This window comes from Scylla paramamosain, chromosome 24 (assembly GCF_035594125.1).
Source record: "Scylla paramamosain isolate STU-SP2022 chromosome 24, ASM3559412v1, whole genome shotgun sequence".
Classification (NCBI taxonomy): domain Eukaryota; kingdom Metazoa; phylum Arthropoda; class Malacostraca; order Decapoda; family Portunidae; genus Scylla; species Scylla paramamosain.
Window position 1 is genome coordinate 10,214,047 of NC_087174.1, and position 19,281 is coordinate 10,233,327.

The following is a 19,281-nucleotide window of genomic DNA, read 5'->3' on the forward strand; positions in this document are numbered from 1 at the left end:
GTTGTTGTTGTTGTTGTTGTCTTCGTTGTCGTCTCTTTTCCTTGTTCTTGTTTTCCTTTTCTTCTTCTTCTTCTTCTTCTAGCTATTTTTCTTTATTTTCCTCCTCCTCCTCCTCCTCCTCCTCCTCTTCCTTCAACCATTTAACTTTAGCAACATTTACTTTAACATTTCTTGATCTGCAACATTTTCTTTCCTCTCAGTTAAAAGACGCTATTTGTGAATATTACGACTTTTTATTGATTTTTTTTTTACTATTTCTGTTTGCTCTTATTCTTACTCTATCCTCTTTATTTCCCCTTTTTCTTATCTTTCTTACTCTATCTTCTTTATTTCCTCTTTTTCTTTTTTCATTATTTTGGCTTATTTCTTTCGTCTCCCCATCCTTCCTTCTTCATTGATTCACCTGTTTTGAGTTTGTTTATTAGCATTCTCTCTCTCTCTCTCTCTCTCTCTCTCTCTCTCTCTCTCTCTCTCTCTCTCTCTCTCTCTCTCTCTCTTCCGGCTACTCTTGATTTTCTTGAGTTTCCCCTCAGTGTTTGCTCTCTCTCTCTCTCTCTCTCTCTCTCTCTCTCTCTCTCTCTCTCTCTCTCTCTCTCTCTCTCTCTCTCTCTCTCTCTCGTGCTTATGTGTCATCTTGCTTCCTTTCTGATTTCTCCTCTTTCACCTTTACTTCCCGCACTCCTCCTCCTCCTCCTCCTCCTCCTCCTCCTCCTCTCAGGTCAACTTTGCGCTTGGCCTCCCTTCAAGTAATTAAGCGAGGTAAACCCAGCCGGCTTCTCTAACACCTCCTCCTCGTCCTCCTCCTCCTCTTCCTCCTCCTCCTCCTCCTCCTCCTCCTACTTGTCTCTGAATAACAAACTTTCTTCACATTATTCATATTTTTCTGTCACCCATTTTGATAATAATTTTATACATTATTTTTTTATTGAATTCGGAAATTATGAAAAAAAAATATTGCATTTGACCTTAGTTGACCTCACTTGACCCTCTGTAAAATACTTGGAGTTTTTTTTTAAAAAGGATTTTGAATTGTAGGAAGGGAAGGGAAGGGGAAGGGAAGGAAAGGAATGATAGGGGAAGGGAAGGAAAGGAAAGGAAGGGAAGGGAAGGGAAGGGAAGGAAAAGAAAGGAACGGGAAGGGAAGGGAAGGAAAGGGAAGGAAAGGAAAGGAAAGGAAAGGAAAGGAAAGGAAGGGGAAGGGAAGGAAGGGGAAGGGAAGGGAAGGGAAGGGAAGGAAGGAGAAAGGAGGGGAAGGGGAGGAAGGAGGAAGGAAGGGAGTAGTTTACATAAGACACACACACACACACACACACACACATACATACACACACACACTGCCAGTGCCCTACACTTACTTTACCACTACGAAAAAAAAAAGTTAGAAAAAGCAAAAAAAAAAAAAGCATAATGATAAAAACCACCAGAACAATATGCAAAGTGCCTGAAACGAGAGAGCCTCCGTCTTGCTCAGTTTCCGGTGACGCAGGCGCAGAAGAAGGCTGGCCGCGGCCAGGGGAGCCACGCTAAGAGCCGCCCGTCACACCCACTCCTCGTCAGGTGGGTCCTGTCGCACCTGTCCGCCGCGGCAGGTGACAAATGGGAAGCCACAGGTGAGTCTTGCAAGGGGACTAATACAGGGGAGGAAAGACGGACGAAGAAGAGAAAGGAAGAGGAAAAGAGGAAGGGAGGAACAAATGGAGGATAGGAAGAAAGGGATAAGGAAGGAAGACAGGGAGGGAAAGTGAGAAAGAAAAGGGTAGGGTAGGAAAGGGAGTAGGGAAGAAGAAGAGTATACGGGAAGAAGGAAGGGAGAGATGGAAATATTATGGGGAAGGAAGGAAGCAAGGGAAAGTTGTAAGGAGAGACAGAAGGGAGAGAGAAAGAGAAGAAAAGGGATAAGGGAGGAAGGAAAGGAGAGAGGAAGAGAGGGAAAGAGATTAAAAAAAAAAAAAATTTGAAAAAATAAGTGAGGAGGGAAGGGAGAAAGGAAATTAAATAAGACAGGACAAATGGGAGAGGAAGAGAAAGAAAGGAATAAAGAAGTGCAAATAAAATAAGGACTGGAGAGAAAGGAGAAAAAAAGGAAAGGGAAGAAAGATAAAGTAAGGAATAGGAAGGAAGAATGGAAGAATAAAAAAAAGAGAGAAAAGAAGTAAAAGGAAGAGAGAAGAGCAAAAGACGTTACTCAGCTCATAACATAATGCTCTACTCGGCTCATGTCATAACACAACGAGACCCACAACAATAATAACCTTCCCCTAACAACAACATGAAAAAAAAGGCGGTGTTCGGCTCAAATCAGACTGCGCTACACGGCTCAGAGCAAAACAATACAAAAAAAAAAAAAAGAAGCGCGCTATTCGGCTCACGGCATGACAAAATCCAGCTATTCGGCTCAAAACAACAAAAGGGATGCAGGATTCAACACACGAGACTGACAAAAAAGAAAAAAAGACACACAGAGAGAGAAAAAAAGGACAAAAAAAAAAAAAGAAAACAGAAAAGATTCACTCCGCTACTCCGTCCCTGCTCCACCTCCACCTACCCCACCACTTGCTTCGTAACTGTCCTCTCCTTTTCCCTTTCATCCACTCGTGTTGTTTGCAAGTTGCTAGTTGGCGTGCGGAGTGAGTGAGCGAGCGAGTGAGTCGGGGCGTCGGTCTCTCTCTCTCTCTCTCTCTCTCTCTCTCTCTCTCTCTCTCTCTCTCTCTCTCTCTCTGTGTGTGTGTGTGTGTGTGTGTGGCCAGTTTCATGTGTCGGCGGAAAAATGGTCAGTTTAATTACAGGATTGCGTACCAAAAGCTCAGGAAAAAAGGAGGTGAAATAATTAACGATGGAAGTTTTTTGATACTCCTGACTGGACTTTGAGAGAGAGAGAGAGAGAGAGAGAGAGAGAGAGAGAGAGAGAGAGAGAGAGAGAGAGAGAGAGAGAGAGAGAGAGAGGTGGAGGTTGGTGTTGGGAAAAATGTGTGTATGTAAGTATTTTAGTGGCAAGAGTAGTAGTAATAATAGTTGTTGTTGTTATTGTGGTGGTGGTAGATGCAGTAGCAACAGCAGCAGCAATATTATTATTAGTAGTAGTAGTAGCAGCAACAGTAGACACAGCAGTCAAAGAAGTAAAAGATAGTAGTAGTAGTAGTAGTAGTAGGAGGAGTAGTAGAATTCGTAATAAGTTTGAATAATTTATCTTCCAGTAAATACGAGAGGAAGGCAAAACACACACACACACACACACACACACACACACACACACACACACACACACACACACACACACACACACACACGCGCGCGAGACACACTCCTCCTCAGCTGCCTCGCCTCATTAAAAATAACGAATGCTTGTGAACACTAATGGATGAGTTTCTGGGAAGAGGAAGAAAACACGGCGAGGGGTTAGGTACATTTTGCGCCTTGGAGGAGGAGGAGGAGGAGGAGGAGGAGGGGGGATGTTTTCTGGAGGTACAATGATGGTGATGATGCAGAGACAAGGAAGACGAGGAGGAGGAGGAGGAAGAGGAAGAGGAAGAGGAGGAGGAGGAGGAGGAGGAGGAGGAGGAGGAGGAGGAGGAGGAGGAGGAGGAGGAGGAGAAGAAGAAGAAGAAGAAGAAGAAGAAGGTCTCTTTCAGTAGCATTATGAGGAATTAAAGAAAAGAACACACACACACACACACACACACACACACACACACACACACACACACACACACACACACACACACACACACACAAGAATGAACAAAAGAATAAACATACACTCGTACACTCAAAACAAACAAACAAACAAACAAACAAACAAACATATCAATTTTGTAACATGGTGAGTTAGCTGTTATTCTCTCTCTCTCTCTCTCTCTCTCTCTCTCTCTCTCTCTCTCTCTCTCTCTCTCTCTCTCTCTCTCTCTCTCTCTCTCTCTCTGACTTTAAAAGAGGAGAGTTCAAAAGCACTTCCTCCTCCTCCTCCTCCTCCTCCTCCTCCTCCTCCTCCTCCTCCTCCTCCTCCTCCTCCTTTACGGAATGCCTTCAAAATGCTAATGAACACCCAACCCTTTTCCTCCTTTCTGCCTCACCATATGAACGTTCTTTCAATTTCCTTAGTGTGTGTGTGTGTGTGTGTGTGTGTGTGTGTGTGTTTTATCTTTTCTGTTTTATCTCGCCTTCTATTCTCTTCCTTTCCTCTGTTATTTCTTTCCTTTCCTCCCCATCCTATTTCTTTTCTTTTCTTCCCATCCTAACCTGTGTGTGTGTGTGTGTGTGTGTGTGTGTGTGTGTGTGTGTGTGTGTGTGTGTGTGTGTGTGTGTGTGAGTTTTCTTTATTCCTCTGTTATTTCTTTCCTTTCCTCCCCATCCTAACCTGTGTGTGTGTGTGTGTGTGTGTGTGTGTGTGTGTGTGTGTGTGTGTGTGTGTGTGTGTGTGGAGTTTTCTTTTTTTGTGCGAATTCTACTTTTTTTTTTCAACTTTCAGATTGAAGGCGTTTTCTGAGTAAGGACGCTCCCCACCCCACGTCCCCAGCCATGCCCGCCCCCTCCACCCCTATCCGCCCACGTAAGCAAGGTAGGCACGTGTGAACTCAATTACCTCCTAATTAGGTTTACATCGACCAGGTGCACAACACTTGTTCGTGGAAGGAAAAATACGCTCTACAGGTGTGAGCTATTTGTGGGTAGACATACATACGGACAGACAGGTAGATACACACACAAACACACACACACACACACACACATGGGTTGGGATGGGAGGGAAAGGAAAGAATTGATGAGGAATCGGAAGAGAAGGAAAGGAAAATAGAGGGAAGGAAAGGAAAGGAAAGGGAAAGAAAGGGAAGGAAAGAAAAGAGAAAGAAAGGAAAGGAGAGGAAAAGGAAAGGAATGCTGCTACAACAACAACAACAACAACAACAACAACAACAACAACAACAACAACTACTACTACTACTACTACTACCACCACCACTACCACTACTACTTACCTATTTACCTACCAAGCAACCTACCAATACACACACACACACACACACACACACACACACACACACACACACACACACTACGGACACTCCCAATAATTGATCAGCAGAAGGTGTCATGAGGCGATTTTTTCCCTTAGTGTTGTTGGAACGAGTAATGGACGGGGTGTGATCTTTTAAAAGGGGGATTTACCTGTTGTGAGGGGAAGAGGAGGAGGGGAGGGGAGGTAGGGGGAATGAAGGTACTGGGGTTGGGTGAGTGAGGTGGGGAGAGGAGTGGAAGAGGGGAGGGTGTCTAATGTGAGGTGAAATACAAAAAAAAGAGGGGAGTTTAAAAGGGGAACATTATCAACATGATCTCCGTGACGTGACAGCGGAAAGATGGCACTGCAGTGGTGACAAAAAAAAAAAAAAATAAATAAATAAATAAAAAAAAATTAATAAAATAAAATAAAATAAAACAAAATAAAGGAAACAGTTCAACGGGGGCACCAGCAACACTAGCAACACCCGTGACAGGCACTGAGTTGAGTTAAATGAGTGGAGTCGTTGAGTTGAATTTAGTTTAGTTTTGAGTTGTTTTGAGTTGAGCTGAGTAGAGTTTAGAGTAGAAATGAGACGAGTTCAGTTGAGTTAATGGTCGTGAGTGTTGCTTTTGTACCGCCACTCCTTCACTTATTCCTTCTCACTGTCTGGCTCTTCTTCTTTCTCTTTCCTTTTCTCTTATTATGCGAAATTTACGTATCATTTTATTTGCCTCTTCATTATATTTACCTTCAAGCAAGTATAGGTATGTGCAACAGTAAGGCAAACAAGTCTCGTACATCATTCTTGTCTCATATTCTTCGATCTTCTTACGTGTTGGTGATTCTTGGGTTACAGCACGAGAATTAAACGAAAACATGTGACTTGACGCAATTCAACAGTAAAGGGACGGCAACAAGAAGAGCCTTTAAACGGAAGAAAACGGCAAGAAATACTATCCACCAACAGTAACAACAAACAACAACAACAACAAGAAAACGGTTACAAAAACAGCCTTTAAACAGAACAAAAAACAACACAGAACGACACACAGCAACAGTAAGAGCAACAACAACGGAAACAGCAACAGGAACAGCCGCCAAACTGAACAGAATGGAACGCACCACTACACAGCAACAGTAAAACAACAAGAACAAAAACACTAACAAAAACAGCAACACAGGACGATATAAAGCAACAGTAAGAGCAACAGAAACAGTAAAGTAACAAAAAAACAACAACAGTAAAGTAGAAACAACAACAAAATAAACAGAAAAAGTAACGCAACAGAAACAGCAAAGTAACAAGAACAAAAACAACAGCAGTAAAGTGACAGTAACAGCAACAACAACAGTAACAGTGACAGGAGTGGAGCGAGAGTGCCATTTATCTGGTGACGGCCACGGTGGACAGTGCCAGGAATAGTGCCCCGTGAACAGCGCCGTGACAGCCCCAGTTAGTCTTCCCCGGCGCGCTCTGCCAAGGGTAATGCCTCACGTACACAGAGCTAGTGGGAGTTGCAGTACCAATTCCAGACCCCCAGATAACTTTCCCCGCCTGGACAGTGTGAGATGCGCGCGTGTTTTAGTCCCTGCGGCTCTTCCAGTTTTCTCCTTCCAGTCGTATTGATATTCGGAAAGACGCTTCCAGTCATTAATATTCCAGTTCTTTTGATATCCAGATTCGATGCTTCCAGTCATTTCCAGTCCTATTGATATCCAAAGAGATTTTTCCAGTTTATTCCAGTCGTATTAATATCCGGAATCGATGTTTCCAGTCACTTCCAGTCCCACTGATATCCAGATTTGATACTTCCAGTGAGCTTTAATCATATTGGTATACAAAGTCAACGTTTCCAGTCATTTCCAGTCGTATCTATATCATAAGTCAATATTTCCAGTTAGTTCCAGTCTTATTGATATCTGAATGGATGAAGAAGGAGAGAAAGTAATGGAATAAGTAGGGCAAAGGGAGGAATAGGAAGATATAAAGAAGAAGAGGGAAGAGGGGAAGAAGGAAAATAAAGGCAAGAAGCAATGGCAGAAATTAAAAAGAAGGAAGGCAAGGGATAAAGAAAGGGAAAAAAACGATAGAAAAGGCAGAGGGAAGGAAGAAATAAAAGGAGAAGGGAAGGAAGAAGAAGAAAGAAAGAAAATTATGAAAATTCTAAATAGAGAAGAGAAGAAAATCATAGAATAAATAAGGGGAAGAGGGGAGGGATAAAAGGTAAGAAAAGAAGAGAAATAAAAAAAGAGAAGAATGAGGGTTCTGAATAAAGGATGATAAAAGAAAGAATAGAGAATGAAGGAAAGAAGAGAAATAAGACAGGGAAGGATGATAATTCTGAATAAAGGAATAAGAAAGCCGTAGAATAATTAATAGAAAAAGAGAGAAGCAGGAAGAGATAAGAGAAGAAAAGGTATAAGAAAAAGGAAGGATAAGAATTATAAAAAAAAAAAAACAGAATAAATAACAGAAAAAGAGAAGAGCAGGAAGAGATAAGACCAGAACAGGATCAAGAAACAAAGGATGAACATTTTAAATAGAGAAAAGAAAAAAAAATATATATGACAAATTGGAGAAAAAGAGAAAACAGGAAGAGATAAGACCAGAATAGGGTTAAGAAGCGAAGAATCGGTATTATCCCACAAGAGAATCCCAGCGGTAGACACCCCCCCATCCCCCTTGAGCGTGCCGGCCGTGACTCACCGTGGCGGACTGGGTGATGGGCAGGCGGTCTGGCAGGATCATCTCGAAGTCGATACACTGCTGGCCCGAGCCGAAGCTGAGCCAGCGAGGCGAGGAGAAGGTGGCCTTCTGACACGCCGACTGCACCGTGCACCTGTGGGAGAGAGAGACGTGTGAATACCTGGCGAGGGAGACGTGGGAGTGCCTGGCGAAGGAAAATGTAAACACCTAACCTATCGTAACCTAACCTAACCGTGCACCTGCTGGAGAGAAAGAGAGATAGAGAGGGTATATGAGTACCTGGCAGAGGAAGACGTAAACACCTAACTTAACGTAACCTTAACCTAACCGTACACCTGATGTAGAGGGAGAGGAGGTATGAGTAAATGACTGAGGGAGATGTAAACACCTAACCTAATTTAATCTAACCTAACTAACCTAATCTAACATAACCGTGCACCTGCTGGAGAGAGAGAGAGAGAGAGAGAGAGAGAGAGAGAGAGAGAGAGAGAGAGAGAGAGAGAGAGAGAGAGAGAGAGAGAGAGAGAGAGAGAGGACGTATGAATACCTGGCGGAGGAAAGAGACGTAAGTAATAGGCTCTTTTTTTCAGTGGGATTCTTTTACAGTGTATTTTCAGTTGAGTGGACACTTAATTCAGTGTGAGTGCCTGGCGGAGGAGGGACACGTGAACACCTGGGAGGGCGGAGGATGACACGCGTGAAATTTAAAGGTACAGTCGCAGTCATAAGTTGTGTCCTGCTTCGTCGCTATGATGAATCGTAACCAGCTCAACTTCGAAGGTTTGAACAGCGGTGCGTCATGAGGAGAGGAGTGCGAGATGCGATGTGTCATGAGGAGAGGAGTGCGAGATGCGAACGGTTTACGACTCATCAGGACGGCGACTGTGTATACAAGAGCAGTAAGATTTATCACCAGTAGTTTTGCACTGAGGGACAAGATACAACACTGTCTCCGTCTGTCCTTGGCCAGTATTCAGAAACGCTTTACTCTCCCACCACGACTGTTTTCAAAGGTCACAGAGATAATCAGCCGGATTCCCAAGAGTGTTTCTCCAGTTGATAATGTAGAAATCTTGTTGATCTATCACTAGAACCATAAAAACACACTTAAAAACACTTGTAACCTCACCTTAAATGTTACGCTTTAGAACATTCCTTAATTACCTAATAGTTTTGGAGGGGAAGGGAGGGGGCTGGGTATCGGTGACCAGGTGGCGGTGGAACATGGAGTGTTTAATTGTCTTGTGCCTGAAGGGAAGGGAGAAGCGAGTGTTTGTGTGGCGGGGAGGCGCTGAAGGCTTAATTGTCCTGTGTGAGGAGGACGAGGAGGAGGAAGAGGAGGGGCAGCAGCAGCAACAACAGCAAGTAAGTATTAACCCTGTCTGGTAATTGGAGCATGACACTTATTGCTTCATTTGGCAACCCTAGACAATTGTGCCAGGCCAGAATAAAACTAGAGGCACTGAGAGGTTTGAAGTATCCAGCCACTCCTTTGCCTCTCAGTGGTGTCCTGAAACTATATTGTAAACTCGCACCAGATTATTTTATTTAGCTCAAAGAGAAGCCATCTCAAGGAAAGAGAGACCGGAAGACTTGAAAATACCTATGTATCTAAAACAAGGATGAGGCAAATGAAGAATAGGAGAGAAAAAAATGTTAACTAATCTAAAACAGCTTAAAAAAATACAGTGCATTAGGTACTTGAAAAAAAAAAGAGCAAACAGTAGTAGCAGACGAGAGAGAGAGAGAGAGAGAGAGAGAGAGAGAGAGAGAGAGAGAGAGAGAGAGAGAGAGAGAGAGAGAGAGAGAGAGAGAGAGAGAGAGAGAGAGCAAGGTTTAGCGTGGCTGCAGTTTGGACGTGTTGTGAGGTAAAGTTGGCTGCAACTTTCTCAACCTTCGGGGACCACAAGGCACCACTAGACCTCCTCCCCTTCCCCTGCCCCCTTCGCACCCCTTCCCACTCCTTTCCCAGGCCCCGGAGACCTCGCACCTCCCTCAGATACCCCCAGGAGCCCCACAAGGCCCTGCAGGACCCTTCCACGCCTTGCTCACGCCTCCTCCTTAGGGCTTCGAAACACAACTTTACGGGATCAGCACTTGTTGGGGAATAGTTGAGAGAGAGAGAGAGAGAGAGAGAGAGAGAGAGAGAGAGAGAGAGAGAGAGAGAGAGAGAGAGAGAGAGAGAGAGAGAGAGAGAGAGAGAGAGAGAGAGCACGTATATAATGAACACCAGAAACTAATGCATGTATTTGCCAAGTCACATCAAAGGCAGCGAGAAGAAAACAGAAAAAAAGACCAAAACTAGAAAAAAAGAAAAAAAAATAAGTGGGATATCGGATTAAAGGAGAGGCAAATGGAAACAAACATACAGACACACACATACACACACACGCGTCCATCCCCGTTAGTTAGCAGCTGATAATACTTTTAGTTCCGCTAGCAAAAGTGATGGATCTGGCGGGTAGCAATTAATGCATACTTTTGTAACTACTCCCGTGTTTTTTTCGTGTTTGAGGGGAAGCATGGGGGAGAAAGATACAGGGGGAAGTAGAGAAGAGTGAGGGGAAAAAAGGCACCGAGTTAAGAGCAAATAGATGTAAGGGGGGGTGCCAGGGGGATATGAAAGGATGTGAGGGAAGTGACGGGGGTGGAGGAGGGGGGAGTTGTGGGTAAATAGATAGACGAGGGAGAGTGAAAAAGTGAGGGGAAAGGAAAGAGGGAAAAATGAGGGAAGTAAAGGGGAAAAATACTCGTGTGAAGTGTGGTGTAAAATGTTTCCTGGAGAGAGAGAGAGAGAGAGAGAGAGAGAGAGAGAGAGAGAGAGAGAGAGAGAGAGAGAGAGAGAGAGAGAGAGAGAGAGAGAGTGTGTTTGTAGCCACTTCTGCACTTCCTGTGTGTTTTATTTGTTTGTTTATGCATATTATTGTTTTTTTTATTCCTACTGCTGCTGTTATTATTGTTATTGTTGTTGTTGTTCTTTGCTGTTTTTTAATCGTTTCCATGCGTTGCTATCTTGCCCCGCCACTTCCAACAACAACAACAACAATAACAGGACAGCAATACCCTCTCTCCTTTCCACCACATACACACACACACACACACACACACACACACACACACACACACACACACACACACACACACACACACACACACACACTAAGCATCTTAACACCTGGCTGAGAGAGAGATCACCTACTCAGCCCTTGCGAGAGAGAGAGAGAGAGAGAGAGAGAGAGAGAGAGAGAGAGAGAGAGAGAGAGAGAGAGAGAGAGAGAGAGAGAGAGAGAGAGAGAGAGACTAAGGGACATAAACAGAGGAAAGAACCAAAAGACGAAAGAACAATGATTAAAGAAGAAGAAAGTAAGAACATATGGAGCAAAAGAAGGAGAAAAAACAGAAAAGAAAAAACCGGAAGACGAGAGAAAAAGCAACGATAATAAATAAAACAAAAACAAAAGAAAAAAATAATAAATCAGAAAGAAGAAAATGTAAAAAAAAAAAAAAGCCAGGGAAAATAATAACTTCTTTTATCTTCATCTGTAGTCCAGAAATTTTCAGAAACAAGCCTTGTAAAATTATCCCTAAATAGCCTTGCCTTTTATAATTAGAGGCCAGGATTAGAACGCCCTCCTTAGCTCCACTTCTAGGACTGCAGGACTCCTTAAGTATATCAGGAAGGAAGGAAGGAAGGAAGGAAGGAAGGAAGGAAGGTGAGATGGCTTTCTTTCCTCTCTCTCTCTCTCTCTCTCTCTCTCTCTCTCTCTCTCTCTCTCTCTCTCTCTCTCTCTCTCTCTCCTTTACCTGTTCTTGTGGAAGTGTTTTTGGTATTTTTGTTTTTTTATTTTCTTGTTTTTTTTTAATCTTTTTTATTTATTTATTTATTTTTAGCTTTACCATCTGCTGTGTTTCAAAATGACTGTGATGGAAAGATACGTGTGGGTTTATATTTTGCTATTGTTATTGTCTGTTACTACTACTACTACTACTACTACTACTACTACTACTACTATCATAATTTACCGCCATCCTATCAACTTTCCAACGCCTCTCTATTCCACCTCCACCACCACCACCACCACCACCACCACCACCACCACCACCACCACCACCTTCCCTCCCTCTAGTTTCATCCCTCCCTCTCTCCATCCCCCCTCCCCCCACTTACACCACTTCCCACTTAGCATAATGCATTACCTGGGCAACACCTATTTCTTTGACACTCCCACCCACCTCCACCACCTCCACCTCCACCCCCACCTCCACTTCCTCCCACCTCCACCTCCCCCACCTCCTCCCTCTTCACCATCAATTACTTGCACCGTTTGATATCCAACATTCATCATTATCATCATTATTATCTCATCATCACTATTCTATCATTATCATCACACAGACGTAAGTATAATCATCACCTTTATCATCATCATCACCATCACCACCACCTCTTCATCCACTACAATTATCACCACACTTATCCACTTCATCTATTTATTCCATCCACCTGTACCCTTACCAGAGAGAGAGAGAGAGAGAGAGAGAGAGAGAGAGAGAGAGAGAGAGAGAGAGAGAGAGAGCATTTCCTTACAACTCTTACTAGAAACTCAGGTTAGGTATAGAAGAGGAGAGGAAGGAATGGAAGAGGAAAGGATGAGGAGAGTATAAGAAAGAGGAAAGATGGCAGGGGAAGGAAGATGAGAACTAAGAATATTGGAAAAAGAAATAGGTAGAAAAAAAAGACAATGATGTGATAGGATGATGGGAAAGATGAAGGGAGGACAGTGAAGGATGATAAAGAGGAGGAAGAGGAAAGGATAATAATAGAATAGAAAATTAGAGAAATAAATAAGAAATAACGAATATAAGAAAAAGGGACAAATTAACAATCAATACAAAAACAAATGAACTGGAAAAAAAAATAAAAGAAAAGTTAAAGAGAGAGAGAAAGAGGCTAAGAATAAGAAATAATAGAGAAAGACGGGAATTAGAGATTAAAATAAAGGGATAGAGAAAAAAATCAAATTAAAGACATGAAAACAAAATAAGACAGGTAAAGGAAATGAATAGAAAAAAATATATGAGAACGATGGAAAATAGAGATAAAAACAGAAAGTCAAAGTTACAGAAAGAAAATCAGACAGATAAGGAAAAAGGGTAGATCACGTAAAGAGGCAAAGGGAGGAACAGGTGAGGGCTATGGACTAAGGGAAGGGGGGATAAAGGGGTGATGAGGAATGGGTTACGAAACAAAACAGTGTACCAGACAATGGGTAAGAGAGACCCATTATTCAGAGTCCATTTTTCTCCTTGTCAATGTTGATGATTCCACAGTTTCTCCATTTCATTCTCTATAGTGTAGAAAAAAAAAATATATGTACCTCTCTCTTTCTATTCAACGCAGTTTCTTCCCCCGTTATCAGACTTTTTGCCTTTCACTGGACTGAGGGGAAGAAAGAAGAGAAGGAAAGAATGTCATATAGTAAAATTCCTTCTTATCCAATGCATTTTCTTCCCCAATCTTTTACTCCCAGTTCGGAACATAAGTTGATTTTCTGCCTTTTAATCTGCTTCTGGGGGGGAAGAAAAAATATCATGGAAAAAAGTCTTATTTCCTTCTTTTTTATGTAGGAAAAAATTTTATTCGGTGCGCTTTCTTTCCTAATAATTTATTCCCATGTTCGTTACTTACGGCACATTACGCGACTTTTTGCCTTTCACTGAGGGGAAAACGAAGAAAAGCCATGAAAAAAAAAACACTTCCATTCACTCTAAATAAAAAAAAAAACCCTCCTTATTATTCAACGCATTTTCTTCCCAGTTCCTCAAGAATACACATACTTTTTGGCTTTCACTGTGGACTAAGGGAAAGAAAGAAAAGACCAAGGGGAAAAAAGGGAAAAAACTCCTCCAGAAAGTGTTCCAAGCAATACAGACTCCAGGGCGTTCCAGGATCTTTCGTCTTCCATTCCAGGATTCCAGTTGGAGCTTCCGAGTTTCTTCCTCTTACTTAAGTTTGCTCTTCTTCTTAACCATCAAAAGTCCTTATCGCTCAATATAACCCGGAAACACCCACTGCCACGATCCTTCGCGTCCTCCTTCACCTCCTTCCTTTATTCCTTCCTTTTCCTTGCTTTTCTCTTTTTCCTCTCACATCTTGCTTTTTTTACTATTTTTTGTTGTTATTTCTCCTATTTTATTTTCTTGCATATTCCTTCCTTCCTTCCTTCCTTCCTTCCTCCATTCCCTCCTACACTTCCTTCCTTTATTTGTTTTTTTTCCTTTTCAGTGCTTTTCGTTTAGTTCTCTCTCTTCCGCTTTTTGTTCTTTTTTGTTTTTGCTTTTTTTTATCTTATCCCTCCTTCTAATTTTCTTTCTTGCATCTCCTTTTTTCGTCTCTTTTGCCTTCTTCTTTCCCTCCATCTTCCTTTCTTCCTTTCTTTAACGTGATTTTCTTCTGATTCTTTTCCTCATCTCTTTCCTTTAGTCGTCTTGCTTCGCTCTTATCTCTTCTTCTTTCTTGTTACTTCTTCCTTTATTCCTCCATTTTCTTTTATTACTTCCTTCGTTCCTTTCTCAGATTTCTTCCTTTCTTCTTTCCCTTTCCATTCTTTTCCATTAATTCTCTTTTTCATTTCTTGGTTTCTTCCTACTTCTCCTTCTCTCTAAAGTTCCATTTCCTCCATTTCTCTTCCTTTCTTGTAGTTCCTTCTTTCATCTCCCTTCCTTCTTTCATTCATCCTCTCACTCCTTCCTTTGCTTTTCCAGTTATTCAGTTTCTCTCCCTTTATTTAAATTCCTTGCTGTTTCTCCCTTCTTTCATTCCCTTTGATACTCCCTTATTCTCTTCTGCATTTCATCTTTCCATTTCTCTTCCTCCTTCCTTCCTACCAATTCCTTCCTTCCTTCCTTCCTTCCTTTGTCATCTGTCCTCGTCTTGCACTTTTTACTCTTTTCTTCCCAGTTACTCCTTCCTCCCCTTCTTCTTTCCTCCAACCTTTCTACTCCCTGTTTACCACTGCTTTTTTACCTCCCCTATACGCTTCAGCCTCCCGCTTTTCGCCCCCCTTCTCCCACCCTTCTCCTTCCTCCCTCTTCTCTCCCCAGACCCCCTCGGAGGCAGAAAGACCCGCCAACACTAAGTCCTCGTCAAAAACTCCTTAAAAACCATGACAAGGCTTTTTAGAGAGAGAGAGAGAGAGAGAGAGAGAGAGAGAGAGAGAGAGAGAGAGAGAGAGAGAGAGAGAGAGAAGCCACAGTAGGGATGAATGGATGGAAGGGACGAAATTTGATAATAAATAAATATATAAAAGAATTCCTCTTAATCTCCTGCCATTAAGGTTGTGCGCCTCTCTCTCTCTCTCTCTCTCTCTCTCTCTCTCTCTCTCTCTCTCTCTCTCTCTCTCTCTCTCTCTCTCTCTCTCTCTCTCTCTCTCTCTCTCCCCCCTCCATCATCCTCCCTCTGGTGTTGCCTCCACCCTAAACAAGCTGCCTGCGCCCTCCCTTTCCTTATTTCACCCATTTCTCTCTCTCTCTCTCTCTCTCTCTCTCTCTCTCTCTCTCTCTCTCTCTCTCTCTCTCTCTCTCTCTCTCTCTCTCTCTCTCTCTCTCGCCCCTCTCGCTGGTCACTTTCAATTGTGTCGGGCGAGGAACAATTCCCCAGCTTGTTTCACTGAGGGGAGATACAGGCCTTTCTCTCTCTCTCTCTCTCTCTCTCTCTCTCTCTCTCTCTCTCTCTCTCTCTCTCTCTCTCTCTCTCTCTCTCTCTCTTTGTGTGTGTTTTCTTTATTTCATTCTTGTACTATCTCCCTTCTTGTCTTTCCTCCTCCTCCTCCTCCTCCTCCTCTTACTACTACTAGTACTACTACTACTACTACTGGTACTATTATTACTACTACTACTACTACTACTACTACTACTACTACTACTGCTGCTGCTACTGCTGCCACTACTGCTGCTACTACTGCTACTACTACTAATACTTCTGTTACTACTACTACTACTACTACTACTACTACTACTACTACTACTACTACCACTACTATTGCCACTACTAGTGCTACTGCTACATCCACTCCCGTATCCATTCCCTGCGGATTTGATGCTGTTGGGAATAAGGGAGAAAATAATTGAAAGAGAGAGAGAGAGAGAGAGAGAGAGAGAGAGAGAGAGAGAGAGAGAGAGAGAGAGAGAGAGAGAGAGAGAGAGAGAGAGAGAGAGAGAGAGAGAGAGAAGGGGAAGGAATTTTTGTTTCTATCTTACTTTTCTTCTTTTTCTTCTTCTTCATTCATCTTTATCATTCATTCATTCTTCCACTTATCGCTTATACATCATTTTTTTTTATCCATAAACTACTGACTTACTGTACTACCTCCTCCTCCTCCTCCTCTTCCTCCTCTTCCTCCTCCTCCTCTTACTCCTCCTCCTCCTCCTCTGACAAGGCTCTTCTTTATGGTAATGCTCGAAAACACTTCTTTCATTCATTCCTTCCTCGTGTTTCTCAGTTCAGGTGCCCCTTAAGTGAAACAAGAGGGGTTTGTGTCCTCCTCCTCCTCCTCTTCCTCCTCCTCCTCCTCCTCCTCCTCCTCCTCCTCCTCCTCCTCCTCCGTGTCACTGTCCCTTTTCTCCCCTCGTCTCCTCGTCCCATTCCTTCATTCCTCACATCCTCGTTTCTTTTCGTCTTCCTCTCCTGTGTTTATTTCTTGTTCTTCTTCTTCCGTTGTTTAAGCTTCCTTCTTTTCTATTCTTTCCTTGTTTAGTTTTGTTGTTTTATTTGTTTTCTATCATTTGTTTCCTTATTTTTCTCAGTGGTTCTTATTTTCTTTGCTTTTGTGTTTTTGTTTTTTTTTTCACTTCTTGGCCGTTCCTCTTTCCTTTCATTTTCCTTTTTTCTTTCTTTTGTCTTCGCTTCTGTGTACCCTATTATTCTTTTTTCATTTTCTCATTTTTCCTTCTTTTCTCTCTTTCTATCTATTCTACCGTCTTTCCTTCCTATAATTTTCCCTTTTCTCTTATTTTTTCCACGTGTTCTTCAACCCATCTTTCCCTCCTTCCTTCTTTTCTCTTCTCCTTCGCCTTCTCTACTGTCTTTCATTTCCTCTTTCCTTCCTTTCATTATCTTTGATCCTTTCTATATCCATTACTATCCTTCCATCCTTCCTTCCTTCCTTCCTTCCTTCCTTCCTTCTCACTCCTTCCCCTGCAACAACCGCTACACCATTATCGTCTTTCCCTTCTCTTTTATCATCTTCCTTCGCTTCTTCCACGCGTCCCGGGGCGAGGCGAGGGAGGGAGCGGTGAAGTGAAGGAGGATGAAGGAAGGAAGGAAGGAAGGAAGGAAGGAACAGACTGCGGCTTTGGCCCTGAAGGAAATTGCACTTGGGAATAAGTAAATAATAATAAATGAATAAATGCATGAATAGAATATAAATAAGTAACAAATGAATGGATGGATAGATGGATGGAGAGAGAGAGAGAGAGAGAGAGAGAGAGAGAGAGAGAGAGAGAGAGAGAGAGAGAGAGAGAGAGAGAGAGAGAGAGAGAGAGAGAGAATAGAACGCCCTGCCATTGTCCCTGAGAGCAGATTGTCCTCCCCCTCCCCCTACCCCCTCCCTCCACCCCCTCCAGCCAGCAGATAATAAGGGCGGCACGATGACCACTGTGAAGGGGGGATGAGAGGAGGAGGAGGTGGGGGGTATGAGGGGGGCAAGGGAGGGGTTGTGGAGAGGGATTATTGAAGGGGTTGGGGTGGATGAAGGGGGTGGAAGTGTGTGGAAGGGGAGTATGGAGAAGTAGGAGGGGGCTATGAAGGGAGTGGAGGAAAGTGGAGAGACTGGAGGAAAGTAGAAGCAGATGGTGGAGGAAAGCGGAGGAACTGTAGGAAAGTTGAAGGGAACTGTGGAAGAAAGTGAAAGGAAGTGGAGGAGGACTGTGGAGGTAACGTGGAGACTTAAGGAGGAAGTGGATGAAAAGGGGACTGAATGTGGGGAGAGAGAGAGAGAGAGAGAGAGAGAGAGAGAGAGAGAGAGAGAGAGAGAGAGAGAGAGAGAGAGAGAGAGAGAGAGAGAAGGAAGTGGATGAAAAGGGGACTGAATGTGGGGAGAGAGAGAGAGAGAGAGAGAGAGAGAGAGAGAGAGAGAGAGAGAGAGAGAGAGAGAGAGAGAGAGAGAGAGAGAGAGAATGCTATATGGCAGAAACGGAAAAAGGGGGATAAGTAAAGAGAGAGAGAGAGAGAGAGAGAGAGAGAGAGAGAGAGAGAGAGAGAGAGAGAGAGAGAGAGAGAGAGAGAGAGAGAGAGAGAGAGAGAGAGAGAGAGAGCAGGGTAAAGGGATGCTCGTGGACTTGAAAAAAAAGAAAACACAAAAAAGGGAACCACTGGATACCAAAACAAAAAAAGGAACCATTAAGATGTGCAGGGGCTGTGTGTGTGTGTGTGTGTGTGTGTGTGTGTGTGTGTGTGTGTGTGTGTGTGTGTGTGTGTGTGTGTGTGTGATGGTGGTCTGCGGGGAGGAAATTGTATAGGCTTCATTAACTGTAGGGGGGAGGGATATATGGACCAGAGACAGAGAGAGAGAGAGAGAGAGAGAGAGAGAGAGAGAGAGAGAGAGAGAGAGAGAGAGAGAGAGAGAGAGTAGAAATGCAAGTAAAAATAAACATCACCTATTGCTCTATAATTTTTCCTTCCCCTATGCTTCCCCTTTCTCTCTCTCTCTCTCTCTCTCTCTCTCTCTCTCTCTCTCTCTCTCTCTCTCTCTCTCTCTCTCGCTGACGCTGATCGGGCAAGAAGCGCTGGTTAAATAGTTTTCTTCTTTAAATGTTCTTCAAGGGAGGAGAGCCGCCATGACGCCTGCTGTTGTGCATACTGATGAGGCAGCGGCAGGAGGAGGAGGAGGAGGAGGAGGAGGAGGAGGAGGAGGAGGAGGAGGGAAAATTGGAAGAGAGGAGAAGGGAGAGTAAAGTGCGTTTTCTATGAGGGTAGGGAAGGATTTTTCTCGTTTTCCGTTTTCTTTTTCTTTTCTTTTTTTTTTTTTTTATCTTATTGAAGTTTGCACGATATTGGCGATGTTGCTCTCTCTCTCTCTCTCTCTCTCTCTCTCTCTCTCTCTCTCTCTCTCTCTCTCTCTCTCTCTCACTATTCTTGTCTTTATAATCGTTCTCTTTATCTTTTCCCCAATTTTTTTTTACTTTATCAAATTATTCCATGTATTTCTTTTATCACTTCATTTTTTACTACAAAATTTTCGTATTAGTTAACCACCACCACCACCACCACCACCACCACCACCACCACCGTTCCACTTGTAAGAGTAGGAAAAAGATCCGGCGAAGTCCACTCCAAAAAAAATGTGGAAAAATGTGGATGTGGAGGGCGATTTGCAGATAATATTTTGCGCGGATGAGCGAAGGAGGAGCGTGTGTGCAAGTAAAATTAACCCTTATGTGAAGGGAGCGTGGGGGTGAAAATGAAGGGGCAGTGTGTCTTGATATAGAAGGGGAGGGATAGAGGGAGGGAGGGAGGGAGGGAGGGATGGAGAAGGGAAGGGTAGAGTTTGATATCAGTGGAATAATGTTACGGTTGAGA

At 43.2% G+C, this 19,281-nt stretch overlaps 1 protein-coding gene and 1 long non-coding RNA gene across 2 annotated transcripts in view; one reads left to right on the forward strand and one right to left on the reverse strand.

The window, feature by feature from the left end:
* LOC135112729 (uncharacterized) overlaps positions 1–19,281 on the forward strand; it is a 161,506-nt gene that overhangs the window by 56,694 nt on the left and 85,531 nt on the right. The window contains exon 2 of the long non-coding RNA XR_010274550.1: positions 4,466–4,555. This is a non-coding gene — a long non-coding RNA (uncharacterized LOC135112729). The remainder of the gene's footprint in view (positions 1–4,465; positions 4,556–19,281) is intronic.
* Positions 1–19,281, reverse strand: part of LOC135112728 (plexin-B-like) — a 112,386-nt gene that overhangs the window by 49,608 nt on the left and 43,497 nt on the right. Inside the window, 1 exon segment of the mRNA XM_064027485.1 lies at positions 7,704–7,836. Coding sequence (XP_063883555.1) covers positions 7,704–7,836 — 133 coding nt within the window.